The sequence below is a fragment of the Larus michahellis genome, chromosome 4 (genome assembly GCF_964199755.1).
Source record: "Larus michahellis chromosome 4, bLarMic1.1, whole genome shotgun sequence".
Taxonomy (NCBI): domain Eukaryota; kingdom Metazoa; phylum Chordata; class Aves; order Charadriiformes; family Laridae; genus Larus; species Larus michahellis.
The window spans coordinates 1,430,099-1,447,669 of record NC_133899.1 but is presented as its reverse complement, the minus strand read 5'-3'; the positions used below and the strand labels follow the sequence as shown (position 1 = coordinate 1,447,669).

At 68.1% G+C, this 17,571-nt stretch overlaps 2 protein-coding genes across 2 annotated transcripts; both read left to right on the top strand.

Moving 5' to 3' along the window:
* Positions 1-314: 314 nt before the first annotated feature.
* Positions 315-6,549, top strand: LOC141741703 (B-cadherin). Its single transcript, XM_074582635.1, has 15 exons — positions 315-546; positions 2,480-2,676; positions 2,767-2,886; positions 3,043-3,198; positions 3,275-3,419; positions 3,557-3,732; positions 3,820-3,948; positions 4,047-4,232; positions 4,307-4,551; positions 4,635-4,777; positions 4,977-5,201; positions 5,300-5,518; positions 5,623-5,753; positions 5,839-5,985; positions 6,091-6,549. The coding sequence occupies exons 1-15, from the start codon at positions 396-398 to the stop codon at positions 6,301-6,303; spliced, it is 2,583 nt and encodes an 860-aa protein (XP_074438736.1). The 5' UTR covers positions 315-395; the 3' UTR covers positions 6,304-6,549.
* Positions 6,550-7,687: 1,138 nt separating this feature from the next.
* On the top strand, positions 7,688-17,053 carry CDH1 (cadherin 1). Its single transcript, XM_074582632.1, has 16 exons — positions 7,688-7,819; positions 7,902-8,016; positions 11,786-12,003; positions 12,113-12,244; positions 12,333-12,488; positions 12,563-12,707; positions 12,839-13,011; positions 13,392-13,520; positions 13,637-13,822; positions 13,915-14,159; positions 14,271-14,413; positions 14,522-14,746; positions 14,996-15,217; positions 15,298-15,428; positions 15,704-15,847; positions 15,991-17,053. Exons 1-16 carry the CDS (start codon positions 7,754-7,756, stop codon positions 16,201-16,203), a joined length of 2,643 nt encoding a protein of 880 aa, XP_074438733.1. The 5' UTR covers positions 7,688-7,753; the 3' UTR covers positions 16,204-17,053.
* The last annotated feature ends 518 nt before the right edge of the window (positions 17,054-17,571 follow it).

Genomic DNA, 17,571 nt, shown 5'->3' with positions numbered 1-17,571 from the left:
CGTGGGGCCGGTACCGGGGCCGTGGGAAGCCGCGGGGGCAGCGGGACGCGGTGCCCGGGGGTACCGGGGTGCCCGGGAGGTGTCCGGCAGCGCCCGGAGGTACCAGAGGCACGGGGAGAGACGCACGGCGGTACCGGAGGTACCGGGATGCCTACGGGGCCGCGCAGAGGAAGAGCGGCGGGGGAACGGAGGCGGCGGAGGGTCCGCACGGAGGAACCGGGCGGTGCCCGGGGGGTACCGGGGGGTACTGCGGGGTCCCGGGGGCCGCTCTCCGGGGCGGGGCGGGGCGGTACCTGCGCGGCCGCCGCCTCACCTGGAGCGGCGCTTTGCAGCGGGCGGGGCGGGGCGCGGCGGGCGGCGACAGGAGCGGAGGCGGCGGCGACGGCGGACGGGCCATGCGGGAGCCGCGCTCCGGGCTATGCCCGCTCCTCTTCATCCTCATCCTCATCCTCCTCCCGTTCCTGCCGGCGGCCACCGCACTCGCCGCCCCCCCGGCCCCGCCGTGCGCCCCCCCGGGGCTGCGCCGCGGGCCGCTCCCGGCACCAGGTAACCGGCGCCGTCGGGGCGCGGCTCCTCCCGGACCGACCCCCCGGGACTCCGCGGGATGCGCGGCGGGGCCGGGACGGGGACAGGGATCGGGATCGGGATCGGGACCGGGACCGGGACCGGGACCGGGGCTCCGGGCGCCGGTGGGGCGGGCGGGCCGTGCCCCCCGGTGCGGGCTGGGCTGGGGGCGGCGGGGCCCCACTTCGCTGCCGTGCTCGGCCCCGCTCTGCCCCCCGGCAGAGGGGGGGGCTGGCTCTGGCGCCGGCTGGGCTCCCTGGGCTGTGGGGCTGTGTCTTGGGGCGGGATGTGGGGCCGGCTAATGGCCCTGCGGGCCGCGGGGTCGGTGCTTTTTGGAGGGAGCTGGCACTTCCCAGGGTGGTGGGGCTGGCCGGGGTCCCCGGGCTGTGGGGCTGGGCCGAGGGGTCGAGGCCTTCCCTGGTTGTGGGGCCAGGCTGTGGGGCTGGCCGGGCTCCTGCATTATAGGGCTGTGATCCCCCCGGGCTGTGGGGCTGGGCCATGGGGCTGGGCCATGGGGCTGGCGGTGCCCGTCTGGCCCCGGCGGGGCTGGTGGCGGCTGATGCCGGTGCCTCTGGTCCAGCCGTGGGGCGCCCGCTGGGGCAGGGCTGGGTCCCTGCAGGGTGGGTGCCCGACGCCAGGCTGGCGATGGGGCTGGTTGCCCCGGGGCCACCCTTCTCTGGCTGTGGGCAGGACCGTGGCACCGTAGCAGAGTCCAGCCGGCCCGGCCTGAGGCTGGGCAAGGGGCTTGCTGCCTCTGGCTCTTGGCCCGCTGCTGGCGGTGCCCCGGGGGAGCGGGGCTGCTCGGGAACCGTGGCCAGAGCCAGCACTCATCTAATGGCCGCGGAGCACTAAAAGCCCTCCTTGGCAGTAAGTGCTCTCGCCATGCCAGGAGAGGCCCTGACCTCTGCCTGTTTCAGATGCCACATCCCGCTGCCTTCGGCCGAGCCCGCTGGGCGGCTCCTGCCAGGCTGCTGGGAATGGAGCTGGGCTCTGCCAGGCCCCCGCCGCGGGCAGGGGCTGGGGTCTGGCCACGATGCTGCAGACCCCCTCTGTGGGCAGCACATGGCCTGGGCGAGCCATCGCAGTGCCATGGGGGCTCTGCACGGAGGGACACCGAGGGCACGGCGCGGTCCGGTCCCCTTAGGGGGGCTGCAGCGAGGCTGTGGACCCAGACCCCACCGTGCCACCCGTCCCTTCGCTGGGGAGCAGGGCTGGGGGTTCCCCATGGCGGATGCTGGAGGCTTCTGGTGCCCCGGCGGCGCTTGCCAGTGTGGCTGGGCCCCTTTCAGCCCCACTAATGTCCCTTACTGCCGCCATTGTGGCTGGGAGTGCTCCTTGGTGCTGCCCTCCAGGCACGGCTGCTGCTGCTCTGCCCCCGGGTGAGGGGCCCTGCCTTCGCCGCAGGGCTGGTGTGGGGCAGCTGTGGGGCACAGCTCTCCTTGCCGCGCTCCACGTCTGCAGCCCCCCAGCCCCGCTCTCCGTCCCCTCCCGGCTGCTGAGCCCGGGCGGCCTCTCGCTGCCGCCGGAGCTGGCTTAGTTTTGCTAATCCCCTAATCCTGCCGCCCAGCCGGGGTGCAGGGGCCTGGGCCGTATCCAGCGAGGGGGACGCAGCGTGGCCCTGGGTGGGGGAGGCCCGTGCTGTGCCCCATGTGCTGGCCGTGGGGGGCTGGGAGCCCCCAGGGGGGTGACACACCGGGTGGGAGGCTGGGGCAGGGCTCTGCCTGCCCAGGAATTTCCCGTCTTCTGTGAAACAAAGCCGAAACCTCCACCGCGCCCCTGCTCCTGTGCCGCTCCCGGCATCCCCTGCCTGATCCGCCTCCAGGGGCTGGGGGGGTGCGGGGTCCTGGGGTTGCTGGCTGGGGGGGCCCAGGGACAGGTTTCCCCCCGGCCGCCCTGACCCCCTGCCCTCTCGCAGCGAGCTCCGGAGGCTGCGCGGGGGCATATGAGACTGAGGAGCCCGACGTCGGGGCGCAGGAGGACGGGGACACCCTGCGGCTGCCAGGGGTGGGCAGGGCGCTCACCGTTCCCCCCCGGGATGCCTCCCCGCCCCGAGATGCTGCCGGCCGGCCAGACCCTGCCCCACTCCCCATGCGGAGCAGGCGCTCCCCCCAGGTAACCCTCCTGGCTGCCCCCCCGTCCCCTTAACCCCCACCTTGGGCTGGATGCGCCCTTACCGGCCTCCCCCCACCCTCCATCCCACAGGAGCTCCCCGAGGCACCAATGGCTCACGCCATCCCCAGGAGGCAGAAGAGAGACTGGGTGATCCCCCCCATCAAAGTTCCTGAAAATGAGAGGGGCCCCTTCCCCAAAAAGCTGGTTCAGGTATGGGGGGGGGTGTCAGTCTGGGTGGGGGTGGGCATAGATGTGCCCATCAAGGGTGGGAGCGATGCTGGTGGTGGCCACCCCTCCTGCATCTGGGCAGGGTGCGATGCTGCTGGGGGGGTGGTTACTGACCCCCTTCCCCGCCTCTCCTCCCAGATCAAATCCAACCGGGACAGAGACACCAAGATCTTCTACAGCATCACGGGGCAGGGGGCGGACGCGCCCCCCGAGGGCGTCTTCGCCATCGAGAAGGAGTCGGGTTGGATGAAGGTGACGCAGCCGCTGGACCGGGAGCACATCGACAAGTACCACGTAGGTCCCTGCCGGGGGGTGCCGCGGGGTGCCGCCGTGCCCAGCCGTTCCCCCTGCTCACCCCTTCGCCCCGCAGCTCTTCTCCCATGCCGTGTCCGAGAACGGCAAACCGGTGGAGGAGCCCATGGAGATCATAGTCACGGTGACGGACCAGAACGACAACAAGCCCCAGTTCACGCGGGAGGTCTTCAGGGGCTCCGTGCCGGAGGGAGCTTTGCCGGGTAGGACCCTGTGCCGCAGGGAAGCTCTGCCTCCCGCCAGCCACGTCCCTTGGCAAGAGCCCTGGGACCATTGCTATGGGTGACGTGGGTCCCTGGTCCCACCACCACCCCAGTGACCAGGACATGCCCGTTCCCAGGCACCTCCGTGATGCAGGTGACCGCCACGGATGCGGACGACGCAGTGGATTCCTACAACGGCGTCATCGCCTACTCCATCCTCAGCCAGGAGCCACGGGAGCCCCATCCCCACATGTTCACCGTCAACAGGGCCACCGGCACCCTCAGCGTGATCGCCAGCGGCCTCGACCGGGAGGTGGGCTCTGCGGCACCGCGGGGTGGATGGCCCCGGTCCTGGGCAGGGGGCTGACGGGGTGTCTGTCTGTCTGTCTGTCCATCGCAGCGCGTGCGGGAATACACGCTGACCGTGCAGGCGGCCGACCTGGACGGCGAGGGGCTCACCACGACGGCGCTGGCGGTGATTGAGATCGCAGACATCAATGACAACGCCCCCGAGTTTGACCCCAAAACGGTAATGTGGGGTCTCCCCCCATGGGACCCTCTTCCTGCAGGCCGGTGCCAGGCCGGTGCGTGCCGGGCTGCGGCACTGATGGTGCCCCACACCCACAGTACGAGGCGGCCGTGCCGGAGAACGATGCCGGGCGGGAGGTGGCCCGGCTGGCTGCCACCGACCTGGATGAGCCAAGCACGCCAGCGTGGCGAGCCGTCTACTCCATCCTGCGCGGCAACGAGGGAGGTGCTTTCGCCATCGCCACCGACCCCGCCAGCAACGAGGGCGTCCTCCGCACCGCCAAGGTGCGTGTCCCCCCACACGTCCCCCTGCCTCGCTGCCCGTGAAGCGGTGCTGCCCGTCCCCTCCCCTCTCCCAGGGCCTGGACTACGAGGCCAAGAAGCAGTTCGTGCTCCACGTGGCTGTGACCAATGAGGCCCCCTTCGCCGTGAAGCTGCCGACGGCCACCGCCACGGTGACGGTCAACGTGGAGGACGTCAATGAGGCGCCCATCTTCCACCCGCCGGTGCAGCTCGCCCGGGTGCCGGAGGACGTGCCGCCGGGGCAGACCATCGCCTCCTGCACAGCCCAGGACCCCGACAAGGCCCAGGCGCAGAGGATCAAGTGAGCGAGGACAGGGTTGGGGTTGGGGTTTGGGGGTTCCCCACCGCCCCCCGCCATGGGACGAGCTCCCCTCTGCCCCCCAGGTACCTGGTGGGGCACGACCCGGCGGGCTGGCTGGCCGTGCACCCCGAGAACGGCCTTGTGACGGCGCGGGACCACCTGGACCGGGAGTCCCCCTTCACCAAGAACAGCACCTACGCTGCCGTGCTGCTGGCCGTGGACGATGGTGAGGGCTGTGATGAAAGGGGCCCTTGTTCCCCCGTCCCGCGTGAGGGACACATGCTGCCATCACCAGGAACCACAGCCTGGCTTTGGCAGTGAGCAGTGCCGGGGGCTGCCCGTCCCCACCCCTACTCGGGGCACCCCCGTCCTCATGAGGGTCCCGGTTTTGGGGATCCCCCCTCCATCATCGCTCCTCCCTGCAGGCTTGCCGCCCACCACGGGCACCGGCACCCTGCTCCTCACCCTGCTCGACGTGAACGATAACGGCCCCGAGGCCGAACCCCGGGAGGTCACCGTCTGCAACCGCAGCCCCCAGCCCCAAGTCCTCACCGTCACCGACAGGGACCTGCCCCCCAACACCGGCCCCTTCCGCGCCGAGCTCAGCCACGGCTCGGGGGACAGCTGGGCCGTGGAGGTCAGCGATGAAGGTAACGCCGGGGGGGTGCTCGGAACGAGGTGGGCTGCGCCGTGGTGGCAATACCGGTGCATGTCGCCATGCCTCACCCACGGTGCCGGTCTTGTGCAGATGACACCGTCACCCTGCGGCTGGTGGCACCGCTGGAGCCAGAGCTGTACAGCGTCTACCTGCGGCTCCTCGACCGGCCGGGCAAAGCCCAGCTCACCGTCATCACCGCACGGGTCTGCGACTGCGAGGGGCCGGTGCAGAGCTGTCCCCAGAGACCCCAGCCCGCCACCGGCCTGCCCTTCGTCCTCGCCGCCCTGGGCGCCCTCCTGGCCTTGCTGCGTGAGTGGGGGGTCCTGGGGGTCCCAGTGTTGTGGGGCTGCACCCCTCCATGGAGCAGAGGGAGGGGGGGGACACGTCCCTGCTGATGCCGCTGCTCCCCCCAGTCATCCTGCTGCTGCTGCTGCTCTTCATGAGGAGGAGGAAGGTGACGAAGGAGCCATTGCTGCTGCCGGAGGACGACACGCGGGACAACGTCTTTTACTACGGGGAGGAGGGCGGTGGGGAGGAGGACCAGGTGGGTGTCCTGGGGGGCGAGGGGGGGTCGGTACCACCACGGGTGTCCTGACCCTGTCCCTCTCCATCGTGTCTCCCCCCACCAGGACTACGACCTGCGGCAGCTGCACCGGGGCCTGGACGCCCGCCCCGAGGTGCTGCTCCGCAACGACGTGGCCCCCACCCTCCTGCCAGCCCCCCAGTACCGGCCCCGGCCCGCCAACCCTGACGACATCGGCACCTTCATCGAGGAGGTGAGCCCTGACCCCATCCATGCAGGCGCTGCTGGAGCGCCCCCCAGCCGGTGGTGTCCCCAACCCCCCCACGGGACGGGTGCTGACCCCTCCTGCCCCCCCCAGAACCTGAAGGCGGCCGACACGGACCCCACGGCTCCCCCCTACGACTCCCTGCTGGTGTTCGACTACGAGGGCAGCGGCTCGGAGGCCACCTCGCTCAGCTCCCTCAACTCCTCCGCCTCCGACTGCGACCAGGACTACGACTACCTCAACGACTGGGGCAGCCGCTTCAAGAAGCTGGCGGACCTCTATGGCGGCGGGGAGGAGGACGACTAGGACCCCCCCGGCCCCGCTATCCTCCCCCTGCCCCACGCCTTACCGCTGCCTGTGCCTTGGGGCTGCCCCCTCCCGCCGTGCCCCCCGCCTCGGCGGCAGCCCCCTCGCCTTCCTCTCCTCTATTTTTCTCAGTTATTCTTTTAATTTTTTTTTTTTAAATGTATGAAATAAAGGTAGTGTGATGCTACGGATGAGGTTGAGGGGGTGCTGGTGTAAGTTTTAATAAAGAATGTGGTTTTTTTTTTTAGATGCTCCAGCCTCTGCGTGGCTCTGTGCCCTGGGAGGGGTCCCTGGGGAGCTGCTGCCCACCCCAGGGGTTGGTGCTGACCCCAGCCCCAGTGTGGCCACCTCCATCCCCCCCACCACGTCCCCCTTGCCCGCCGCAGCGCCCAGCTGCTCCCTGCCCTGGCGTGGTACCTGCAGCATGGCCGCAGCATCGCCCATGTGGGGGGCAGTTCCCACGAACCCCTGGTAGCGGGGGGCTCCACTGGGGTGGCCTTGTCCCCATGGGGTGCAGGTGGGCACAGACCGGGCACTGAGCCCCCCGCCCTATGCCCCGTGGGAGCGGCACCGGTGGCACTGGTGGGAAATCCCTCCCGGCCTCACAGTTCCCCCCACGCCAGCACAGCCAGAGCCCTGCCTGCCTGCAGACCCCCAGGCTGCCAGCCGGTGCCCCCGGGGTGACCGTCGCCCCACGCGTGGCGGTGCTGGCACAGGCAGGCACAGCAGCCCCTGGCCCCAGTGTGACCCCGTCTTCCCCGTCCCCAGGCCCCTAAATAAATCCATTAATCAACTGGGCCAAGGGTTTTGCTGCTGTACGCGGGCAGGGGGCTGGCAGGGGCTGCCCGCTCCCCCCGCCGGGGGCTCAGCCCCAGGACGACCCCAGCACACGGTGCCTCCCACCGGCTCCGTGCTCAGCCCCAGCCGGACTCTGACCATCACCAGAGCCCCGGGAGCTGCGGGGTGGCACCGGGGGTCCCCGGGGGTTTCTCCGTGCCGCGGGGCCGCCCCCAGCTTTGCCGCGACGGAGGGGGATGAGGGGGGCGGTGCTGGAGGGGACGGGGCCGCAGCATCCTGGGGGGGGGGGGGGGGGGGGTCCGTGGGGGACCCGGGCGGGACGTTTACCCCCCGCAGAGCCGGGACCCGTGGGGTGGGTGCCCCCCGGCTCCTGCCACCCCTCGCACCCCCACGGCCATGGACGGGCACCCCCGGAGCTCCCGCGCCCCGAGGGCTGCACGGCTGGGGCCGGGGGTACGGGGGTTCCTGGGGCCGGGGCGGGGAACCGCCTCCCGTCGGGACGGGACGGGACGGGGCGGGGCGGGGCGGGGCGGGGCCGTTCCCCCAGGGGGGGCCGGCACCTGCGGGGCGGGACCGGGACCGGACCCACCTGCGGCTCCGAGGCGGCAGCGCCCCGATCCCTCCGGCACCGTACCGGCACCGGCAGCCAGCCATGGGGCGGCGTGGGGGCTGCCCGGACCCGCTCTGCCTCTTCCTCCTCCTCCTCCTCCTCCTCCAGGTGAGCGACGGGGCGGCGGGACCCCGGGACCCTGCCCGGGGCGGCGGGACCCGGGCCGGGACTCACCCCTCTCTCCGGGCAGGCCGGACACCGGCTGTGCGAGCAGGCAGTGCCGTGCCAGCCCGGCTTCACCGCGGAGACCTTCGCCCTCACCGTGCCGCAGGACAGCGTGGCGGCAGGACGGGCGCTGGGACGAGGTAAGGTGGCGGGGAGCCGCGGGGACGGGCTGGGTGCGTGGCACAGGGGTGGCCGTGGGGACGGAGCCGTGGCTGCGGGGACGGGCTGGGTGCGTGGCACTGGAGTTGGCGATGGGGGATGAAGCCATGGCTCCCAACTCCATGCCCATGTGGTGCCAGGGTGGCAATGGGGACAGTCTCTACCCTGCTCTGTGGGTGGCTGCGCAGACGGAGCCGTGGGGACGGTGGTGATGGTGCCATGGCCGATGGGACAGGCTCGGACACTGCCGCAGGTGGCACTGGGGTCATCATGGCTGTATGCCTGTGTCCGGCAGCGGTGCCGTCCTGAGGGGCCGGTGCAGCGCGGGCACTAGTGCTCCCACCGCGGGATGATGGCGTCGCGGCGCGGGGGCAGCGGGTGCCTCTCCCCGGGGTGCGCCGGCGCGGGTGGCGCTGACTCAGGCGGCGCAGACCTGTTGGGGCTGGCAGGCCGGGGCGTGGGGCTGCGCAGGCGCCCATCTTGCCCCGCTCCTCGCCCACCCGTGGGGTCCCGGCACCCAGGGCTCATGGGGGGCGAACTCCTTTCGTAGCCATGGAGCCGAGCCCCCAGCGCGGCCTCGGTGGCGTCTCACCGTGCCAGCATGAAAGCCCCGTCCTGGTGTGGCGGGTGCTGGCACTGAGCCCTCCCTGCCTGGCCGTGGCAGGGGGGACCTGCTGCCACCTTGGGGTGACCTGCACCCCCTGGTGCTGGGGGACTGTGCAGTGGCTGGGTGCAGGCTCCTGGGGCAGCGCTTGGCCCCTCGCCATCTGCACCGGTTAATGGCTGACGGCGGTGCTGGCACCACGGTTTGCTGGGGGTGGTTCAAGCGGGCGCGGGCTGAGGGGTGCAAAGCACCAAGTGCCGCACTGGGGTGTCCCAAACCCCTCTGGCTCCGGAAGGGCTTCACCCCGGCTGCAGGTATCAAGCCAGGAGCCGGACCCTGCCCCACACCTCAGGAATTGCCTGTTCGTTAACTTTCTGGTTGATCATTAACGAAGACACACATCTGCAGCAGCCTGTGTCCATTACGGCTGTGCCCGATACCAGGGTGATGGGCAGCCCTGTGTCCTCGGCGTCTCCCTCCTGCGCAGGCCTGGCCTCCGCAGCTGGGACGTGCTGGAAATCCCCGTCTCAGCACCAGCACTTCCAGTTTCAGGTCGCAGAGGGAGACGGGGCGTGGGAGGAGGGAAGGGGACGGGCATCGGCGTCTGCCCCTATGGGCCGGGTGATGCCCGGCCATGCGGGTGGACGAGCACAGTGGGTGCTCACCGATGCTGGCCCCCGCGCCACACAGCACACCAAAGCCAGGCCATGGCTGATGAGCCGGCCTGTAATTAGGCTGATTAGTTGAGCGCGGTGTTTTCCCTCCCAACAGGTCTGGACAGGCCCTGTGCGGCGCCTGGGACAGGGAGGCAAACACCTGCGTGGGGGCTGCAGCGTCCCCGGGGCTGGGATGGGACGGCTGGGCCCCAGGCCTGGGGGACGCGAGGGGGTCTGGGATGCTCCCCTGCCAGCCCTGGGTGGGGGAACCTCGAGAGTCTGAAGTCACGGTGAAACTCAGGTGACGTCAGTGGGTGCGCTGGCAGGACGTGCTGCTCACAGTGCCTTTGCCCTCATTGCCCGTGGGGTGACGTGAACCCCCCCGCCCCTCCCCGGCCACCGCCGCCACCAGCTTCCGCCCCGGCACAGTCGTGCTTGCACAACCCATGCAGAGCGGGCACCGCCGGGGTGGTGGCACCCAGCACTGCCCGTGAGTCAGCCTGTGCCCAGCCCCGGCGAGACGCCGTGGGACGTGGGGTAGCACGAGGGACCGCCCTGGTCCCCGTCCTGAGGAGGGGTCTTGTCCCCCTGCTCTGGCCGGCGGCTTGGTAATGCAGTGGGGTCTGGCTGTCCCAGTGCCCCATGAGTGGTGGGAAGGGGGGGATCCCCCCGAGGGACCCCTCCCAGCTCTCCTCACCTCCTGCTCTACTGCTCCTGGAGAGGAGAGCGGCCTCCTGGCTCCCAGCCCCAAGAGGGGAGGGCTGGGGACTGCGTTCCTTCAACCGAGGAGCCGGAAAAACAGGTTGTGCACGGCCGGGCGGGGAGGGGGGAAAGCAGGCGCTGAGCACTCATTGCACCCAGCGTGGGGCTGGGGGCTGAGCGCTGCCCACTCGCTGCACCAATCCAGCACGGTGCCAGGTCCCGGGTGCCGAGTGCTGTGTCTGCGCCCACAGGTGCCGGGGTGCCTCTCCTCGCTGTGGCAGCACCCGGCCTGCCCCGGCACGCTCCTGCCCAGCCGGCCCCACCGGCTCCCCGAATCCTCAGCTTTCATCCGGGGTGCTGCTGCTGCGGGGCCGGGCTGGGCTGGCACCGCACCGGCAGCTCCTCCCGGGCTGGGTCAGGGGCACCATGGCGGGCAGGGGGGCAGCCCCCAGCCCAGGGCTCGGCTATCGCTCCCCACCCTCCGTGCCACCGCCACCTCTGAATTCCTGGGCTGCACGCGGGCTGACGTAACCCCACTGGGCTCGGAACCAGCCCTGGCAGTGGCGGCAGCGGCCTTTTGCCCGGTGTTTGGGCATCCTGCGCTCCCTCCCACTCCGGGCACGTCGCCTTCCCACGGTGCAGCCCCGGCACCCACTCTGCGCGCTGCGGGTCACACCGGGGCTGATGGCGGCTGCGCTGGCAGGGGCTCCATCCCGGGTGCCGCTGGCTCAAACAAACCATCTCCCAGACAAAGGGTGTTTGTTCGGGAGCTCTCAGCAGCGCGGCCCCGGCTCATGTGACGCCTGCTGACCGCCGTGGTGCCGCTCGGAGCCTCCCCCCGGGGCTGGCGGTGGTCCCTGCGTGCCGAGGCCAGCTTGTACCACACCCCAGCAGGGTGCCAGGCTGGTGACGCCACCACACCGTCTGCCCTGGTCTGCGGTGGGTGCCTGCCGTGCCTGGGCAGGCTGGGTTGGTGTCCCCCTCCTGCAGCCTGGGTTGTCCCTGCCGCAGATGCGTGGCTGTGGTCCGCAGCCATGTGAGTGCTCGGGGACACCCACGGGTCCCCAGGCACTGGGGCACCGTAACCCAGTGGCCTGCAGTGCCCTGTGGCGCCAGGGCCAGGCGCCAGCGTCCCCCTGGCCAGGGGACGGTGCCAGCGCAGGTGAGCGGGCGCTGCCTTTGTTTTTATTTGAAAAGCAGCCGGAGCAGCAGCACCCTCTGCCCACTGCCATGGGCATGGCAGCAGTGACGTGCCACACGTAGGGATACGCTGTGGCACAGGGGTGCACCGTGCATGGGGATGTGCCACACGGCAGGGATGTGCCACGCGTGGGGATGTGATGTGCACGGTGCCGTGCGCAGGGGGATGTGCCGTACGCGGTGCTGTAGACGGGGATGCGCTGCACACAGCAGGGACGCACTGTGCTCAGCGCCATTTGCTCCGTTGCCAGGAGCCAGCAGGGATCCCATGGCACAGCAGGTCGTGCCATGCCCGGTCCCACAGCACAGCCACGGCAGGGATGCGCCGTGTGTCGTGCCGCACACCCTGCCGATGCCGGGATCCCAGCAGGGCATGCAGCACCGTGCGTCGTGCAACCACGCTGCATCTGTGACCCCACGGTCCTTCTGAGACATGGCTACACTGTGTGTGCCCATGTCACACTGTCCTGCACCCTCGTGCCCTGCCGGCTGCCCATCCCACGGTGCCTCGTCGCCTGCCCTGCCCTCGCCGGCTCTCCCCCGAGCAGCACCAGTGGCCCCCTGCCCACCCGCTCTCCCTGTCCCCAGTGAGCTTTGCGGACTGCGGTGAGCAGCGGCGTGCCTTGTACCTCTCGGATGACACACGCTTCAAGGTGAGCAGGGATGGCGTCGTCTCTGCGACCCGGCCCCTGCAGCTCCAGCGGCGGGAGATCAGTTTCTCTGTCCACACCTGGGATGCCACAGGCAAGAAGCATTTGGCCAGGGTGACCCTGCGCAGGCGGTGGCACCATCGCAATCAGCAGCAGGTAAAGCGCAGCCCCTCTCCCTGGGGTCAGCACAACCTCTCTCCATGGGGCAGAGCGCGCAGGGGGCTTGGCAAAGTGCTGGCACCGAGCCGAGCCGCTCTTCCTGTAGGATGCGGCGCCCGACGTGCTGACCTTCCCCGAGCCTGGCCATGGCCTCCGGCGGCAGAAGAGAGACTGGGTCATCCCCCCCATCAACTGCCCTGAGAACGACCGGGGGCCCTTCCCCAAGAGGGTGGTCCAGGTACGTGGCCCTGCAGGGACGGGGCGCAGGGCAGGGGTGTCCCCGGAGTGCCAGGGCCCCTCTAACCCCCCCTCCGCCTCATCGCCAGATCAAATCCAACAAGGACAAGGAGACCAAGGTTTTCTACAGCATCACGGGGCAGGGGGCAGACAGCTACCCTGTGGGCGTCTTCACCATTGAGCGGGAGACGGGGTGGCTGCAAGTGACGAAGCCACTGGACCGGGAGGAGATCGACAGATACATCGTGAGTGGGGGGCCGGGATGGCGGGGGGGAGACAGTCCCCGGGGCTGTGTGTGGGCTGACGGTGCCCCTCGCAGCTCTTCTCCCACGCCGTGTCAGCCAACGGGCAGTCCGTGGAGGACCCCATGGAGATCATCATCACCGTGACGGACCAGAATGACAACCGGCCTGTCTTCACCAAGCAAGTCTTCATCGGATACATCGAGGAGAACGCGAAGCCGGGTGCGTGGGGGACCGGCAAGCTGGGGGCCCTGCAGCTGGCACCGCGCAGAACCCCGAGCCAGAGCTGTGCCGGGGTGTCCAGTGGGTTTTGTCCCATGAGTAAAATCTCCCCTGCTTGTCCCTGTCCCCAGGCACGTCCGTGATGACCGTGAATGCCACGGACGCAGATGATGCGATCAGCATGAACAACGGCATCATCGGCTACTCCATCCTCAGTGAGGAGCCCAAGAGTGCACAACAGATGTTCACCATCGACCCGGTGAAGGGCATCATCAGCGTCATCGGCACAGGGCTGGACAGGGAGGTGGGTGCCTTTGCTGCGTCTCGGGGGACCATGTGGCAGCTCTGCAGTGGGACTTGCCATGGGGAGCCAGGGATGCCGGAGCCCTGGGGTCCAGCCAGTTAGAGGATTTGCTGTCTCTGGGTCACTGTCCCCTGCTCTGGGGGGGTCTGCAGTCCTGAGCCCATTGGAGACCTGTGCAGGGGACCCCAGCCCTGCCGAGCCCCGGGAGCAGGTGGACTGCCAGCCCTTTGGGTGGGCAGGCAGCAGGGGTGTCAGCAAGCGTCTGTGCCAGCAGCAAATGCTATGGCTGGAGGAGGGTGGAAGAGCAGGCAGGTGATGGCCTCGGAGGGGAACATCCCAGACCCTGTCTCTGCCCTAAACATGGTGATCTTGTCTTGCAGACCACTCCCAACTACACGCTGATCATCCAGGCTGCGGACCAGGAGGGCATTGGCCTGACCAACACTGCCACTGCCATTGTGGAAGTCACTGACGCTAATGACAACCCTCCCGTCTTCGACCCCAACATGGTATCCAAGCCACCTCCTGCGAGCTGCTGCCCTCTCTGGGCCGCTGTGGCATGAGCCCCCACACCTCGGGGTGCCTGGGACCATGTGGGTGACCGTCCCCATCCCATCTCTTGCAGTACGAGGGGACAGTGAACGAGAACGAAGTGGGGGTGGTGGTGACCCAGCTGCATGTGACAGACAAGGACATGCAGGGCTCCCCTGCCTGGCAAGCTGTCTACCGCATCAAAAGTGGGGACCCAGATGGTGACTTCAGCATCACCACTGACCCCAAAACCAACAATGGTATCCTGAAAACCGCCAAGGTGGGTCTTGCCACCACAGAGCTGCCCCAGCGCTGGCTGCCTCCCCACCAGCACCGGCACTACCCTGGCTCCAATCTCCTGTCCACCCCCAGGGCCTGGATTACGAGACCAAGAGCCGATACAGCCTTGTGGTGACGGTGGAGAACGCCGTCCCCTTCACCGTGACCCTGCCGCTCTCAACCGCCAGCGTCCTGGTGGTGGTTGGAGATATGAATGAAGCCCCCGTCTTCGTGCCCCCAGTGAAGAAGGTGGAGGTGATGGAGGACCTGCCGCAGGGGCACCAGGTCACCTCCTACACGGCCCAGGACCCTGACAAGGGTCAGAGGCAGAGAATCACGTGAGTGGGGGGGGCAGTGGTGGGGGGCCGTGCTGGGGCGCCCGAGGGGCTGTGCTGTGTCCATTGTGCCGTACGCCCCATCCTCCCCCGCTGACCCCTCGCTTGCCCCAGGTACCGCATGGGCAGTGACCCCGCGGGGTGGCTGGCCATTGACCCCGAGAATGGCATCGTCACGGCAACCCAGCCGCTGGACCGGGAGTCGGTGCACGCCATCAACAGCACCTACAAGGCCATCGTCCTGGCTGTGGACAATGGTGAGGAGCGCCCTGCCTTGCCCTTTGGGAAGGGGCTGCTGCTGCCCCCCCGGGCTGTTGGGGCTGGGACCCCCTCCCCAGGTGCCTTTCTAATCCTTGGTCCCACAGGGTCGCCGGATGCCACCGGCACGGGGACGCTGCTCCTCCTCCTCCAGGATGTGAATGACAATGGGCCCATGCCAGAGCCCCGGATTTTCGACATCTGCAGCCGTCAGCCCGAGGAGCAGACGCTGAACATTGTCGACAAGGACCTGCCCCCCAACACCTACCCCTTCCATGCAGCCCTGGAGCATGGCTCTGGCGCCAACTGGACCGTCAGGGTGACTGGACAAGGTAGGTGCCACCTGGTCTGTCCTGACCACCCGCCCTTGGCTTGGGGCGGTGGGAAGATGCCAAGAGGTGGCCAGATCCCAGCACCCCCCGTCTCTCTGCACTCCCCTGAGCACAGCTGGTCCTGGCCCCCGCCATGGGCACCGGGCAGGGGAGCTGCCATCCGGCAAAGCCCTGCACCGGTGCTAAGGGTGTCCCCAAACTGGGGAGCTGGGACCTGCCTGTGAGTCCAACCCCTCTCTCTGCTGCAAGACATGCTGGTGCTGAAACTGGTGAAGGAGCTGGAGCCAGGGGAGTACAGCATCTTCCTGAAGCTGACGGATGGCCAGGGCAAGGCGCAGGTGACACCAGTCAAAGCTCAGGTGTGTGACTGCGAAGGGCCAGCCAAAAACTGCGAGCGGCGAGCGTACATCGCCAGTGGCCTGGGTGTCCCTGCCATCCTGGGCATCCTGGGGGGCATCCTGGCACTTCTGAGTGAGTACCATGGGATGGGGATGGGATGGAGATGGGACCACCCTCACCCTGCTGCCCTGACACCGGTGCCCTCTGCTCAGTCCTGCTGCTGCTGCTCCTGCTCTTCGCCCGGCGGAGGACGGTGGTGAAGGAGCCGCTGCTCCCGCCTGAGGATGACATGAGGGACAACGTCTACCACTACGATGAGGAGGGTGGCGGCGAGGAGGACCAGGTGGGATTCCTGTGCCAGGACGGACGCTGCCCGTGGGGTCCCTGTGGCACTCTCCCTGTGGCGGGTAGTGTCCTTCTTCCCCAAGCCACAACGGATGCTTGGGGTGCACAAGGCTGCCGTAGACCCCCGTTCCCCCTGTAGCCCCCACTGTGGTCACCAGTGCCCGCGGTGCCCCCGGTCCTTCCTGCCCTGGGGTAGCCAGTGGCAGGTCCCAGTGTGGCGGTGCCCTCGGCATCCCTTGAGCATCACATCCTCATGTCTCTCCCACATGCCAGGACTATGATCTGAGCCAGCTGCACCGGGGCCTGGACGCCCGCCCGGAGGTGATCCGCAATGATGTGGCCCCCCCGCTGATGGCCGCCCCCCAGTACCGGCCCCGACCTGCCAACCCTGATGAGATCGGAAACTTCATCGATGAGGTGAGCCCTGACCCCACACAGTGCTCTGGGGTTGGACTGTGGGGAGAAGCCCCCATCCATGCAGGCACCATTGGGGGGGTTCCCCAGCCAGTGGTGTCTCCAGCCTGGAGGGGACGGGTGCTGACCCCTCCTGCCCCCCCCAGAACCTGAAGGCGGCCGACACGGACCCCACGGCTCCCCCCTACGACTCCCTGCTGGTGTTCGACTACGAGGGCAGCGGCTCGGAGGCCACCTCGCTCAGCTCCCTCAACTCCTCCGCCTCCGACTGCGACCAGGACTACGACTACCTCAACGACTGGGGCAGCCGCTTCAAGAAGCTGGCGGACCTCTATGGCGGCGGGGAGGAGGACGACTAGGACCCCCCTTCGGCCCCAGCCCGGCTGGCAGCCGCCCGTTGCAGGCAGCTCACCTCATTTCACCCCACTGGACTCATGTCGGTCTTGGCCTGTTGAGCAGGCGAACAGCACTCCTCCAACACCCCTCAACCTGCTGCCCACATCCCCCTCGATCAATGCGGGGGAAGCTCAGGGTCACGGGGGCTTGGGGGTGTTTTTTGGCGAGCCTGTGTGTTTCCCAGCACCCCTCAGCTCCAGGCAGGGCATGGAGATATTCAGTCCCTTCCCCATCCCGGAGCCGAGGCTGCGCAGGGCAGGATCAGCTCCTCATCCCCGGTGGGGAGAGCCCCCACCACCACCTCCCTGCCTTTGCTGTGGGGGGAAAAATGGTTTCTCTGGCGCTCTCCGAAATACCTCGTGCTCCCAGCCCTGACACAACCACCAACCTGGCGCCAGAGAAGCAGTGCAGCCCCGGCACCACACCTCTGCCGGAGCAGGGCCAGGTGATCCATAAATGCAGACCAAAGATGTGCTGTCACGTGCTATATGTGAGGGAATTATATTTGATAGCATACTTACAGGCAGATTTCTATTTTTCTGTATACCAGATTATGATATGATTTCCTTCTGTGTCACGCCAGGTTTAATTATTGTGCAGTCAATGAAAGGCGCTTTCAGAAATCGAACGGCTTTACTGAAATTCTGAACTCTGTTTAGCTGTTGTCACGGTTTGTATTTTTTTATCATGGGAAAAGGGTCTGATGCAGGCTGGGAAGCCAGCAGTGGTCTAGTATTAATTGATTGTATGGTTTTTATATAAAATTGAAATAATAAATTGTTTTAAGAAAACCAAAAGCCCTTTTCTCTGTGTACAGTTCCGCTGGTGGTCGCTGTCTGTGCTCGGAGGCAGGTCTGCCCCATGGAGAGCTGTTCCTCGGGGCGGCATCGCTGCTGCTGCCTCTTTGGAACTGGAACGGATCTGTATCCAAAGCACGTGTTTTCTCATCACCAGGGCCTGTGAGGAGGCCGGGCTGCAGCTAACAGCAGGTCAGGGCTTTGTCTTGGGCGTGCGGAGTCTGCCTGGGCAGGCCCTGGGGAAAGGAGCAGGACATAAAACAGGGCTTGTGCCTTATGGCGGTGGCAGCGTGCGCGCGGTGCCTGGTCCACGCCAGAGATCTCTGATGTTTGTCCAACCCTGTAATGGCCGTGACCCCTTTCAGAGGCCCTGCCCCATAAGGAAACACGGAAGAATAACACACCTCACAGTGCTTGAAGGCTTTTGAATGCGCAGCAGCCTCGGAGCCTGGCAAAGGATTTGCAGTTGTCCTGCCTTCTTACAGCCCTGGACAGGCAAGTTGCTAATTTACGTGCTTTGCAACACACACACAA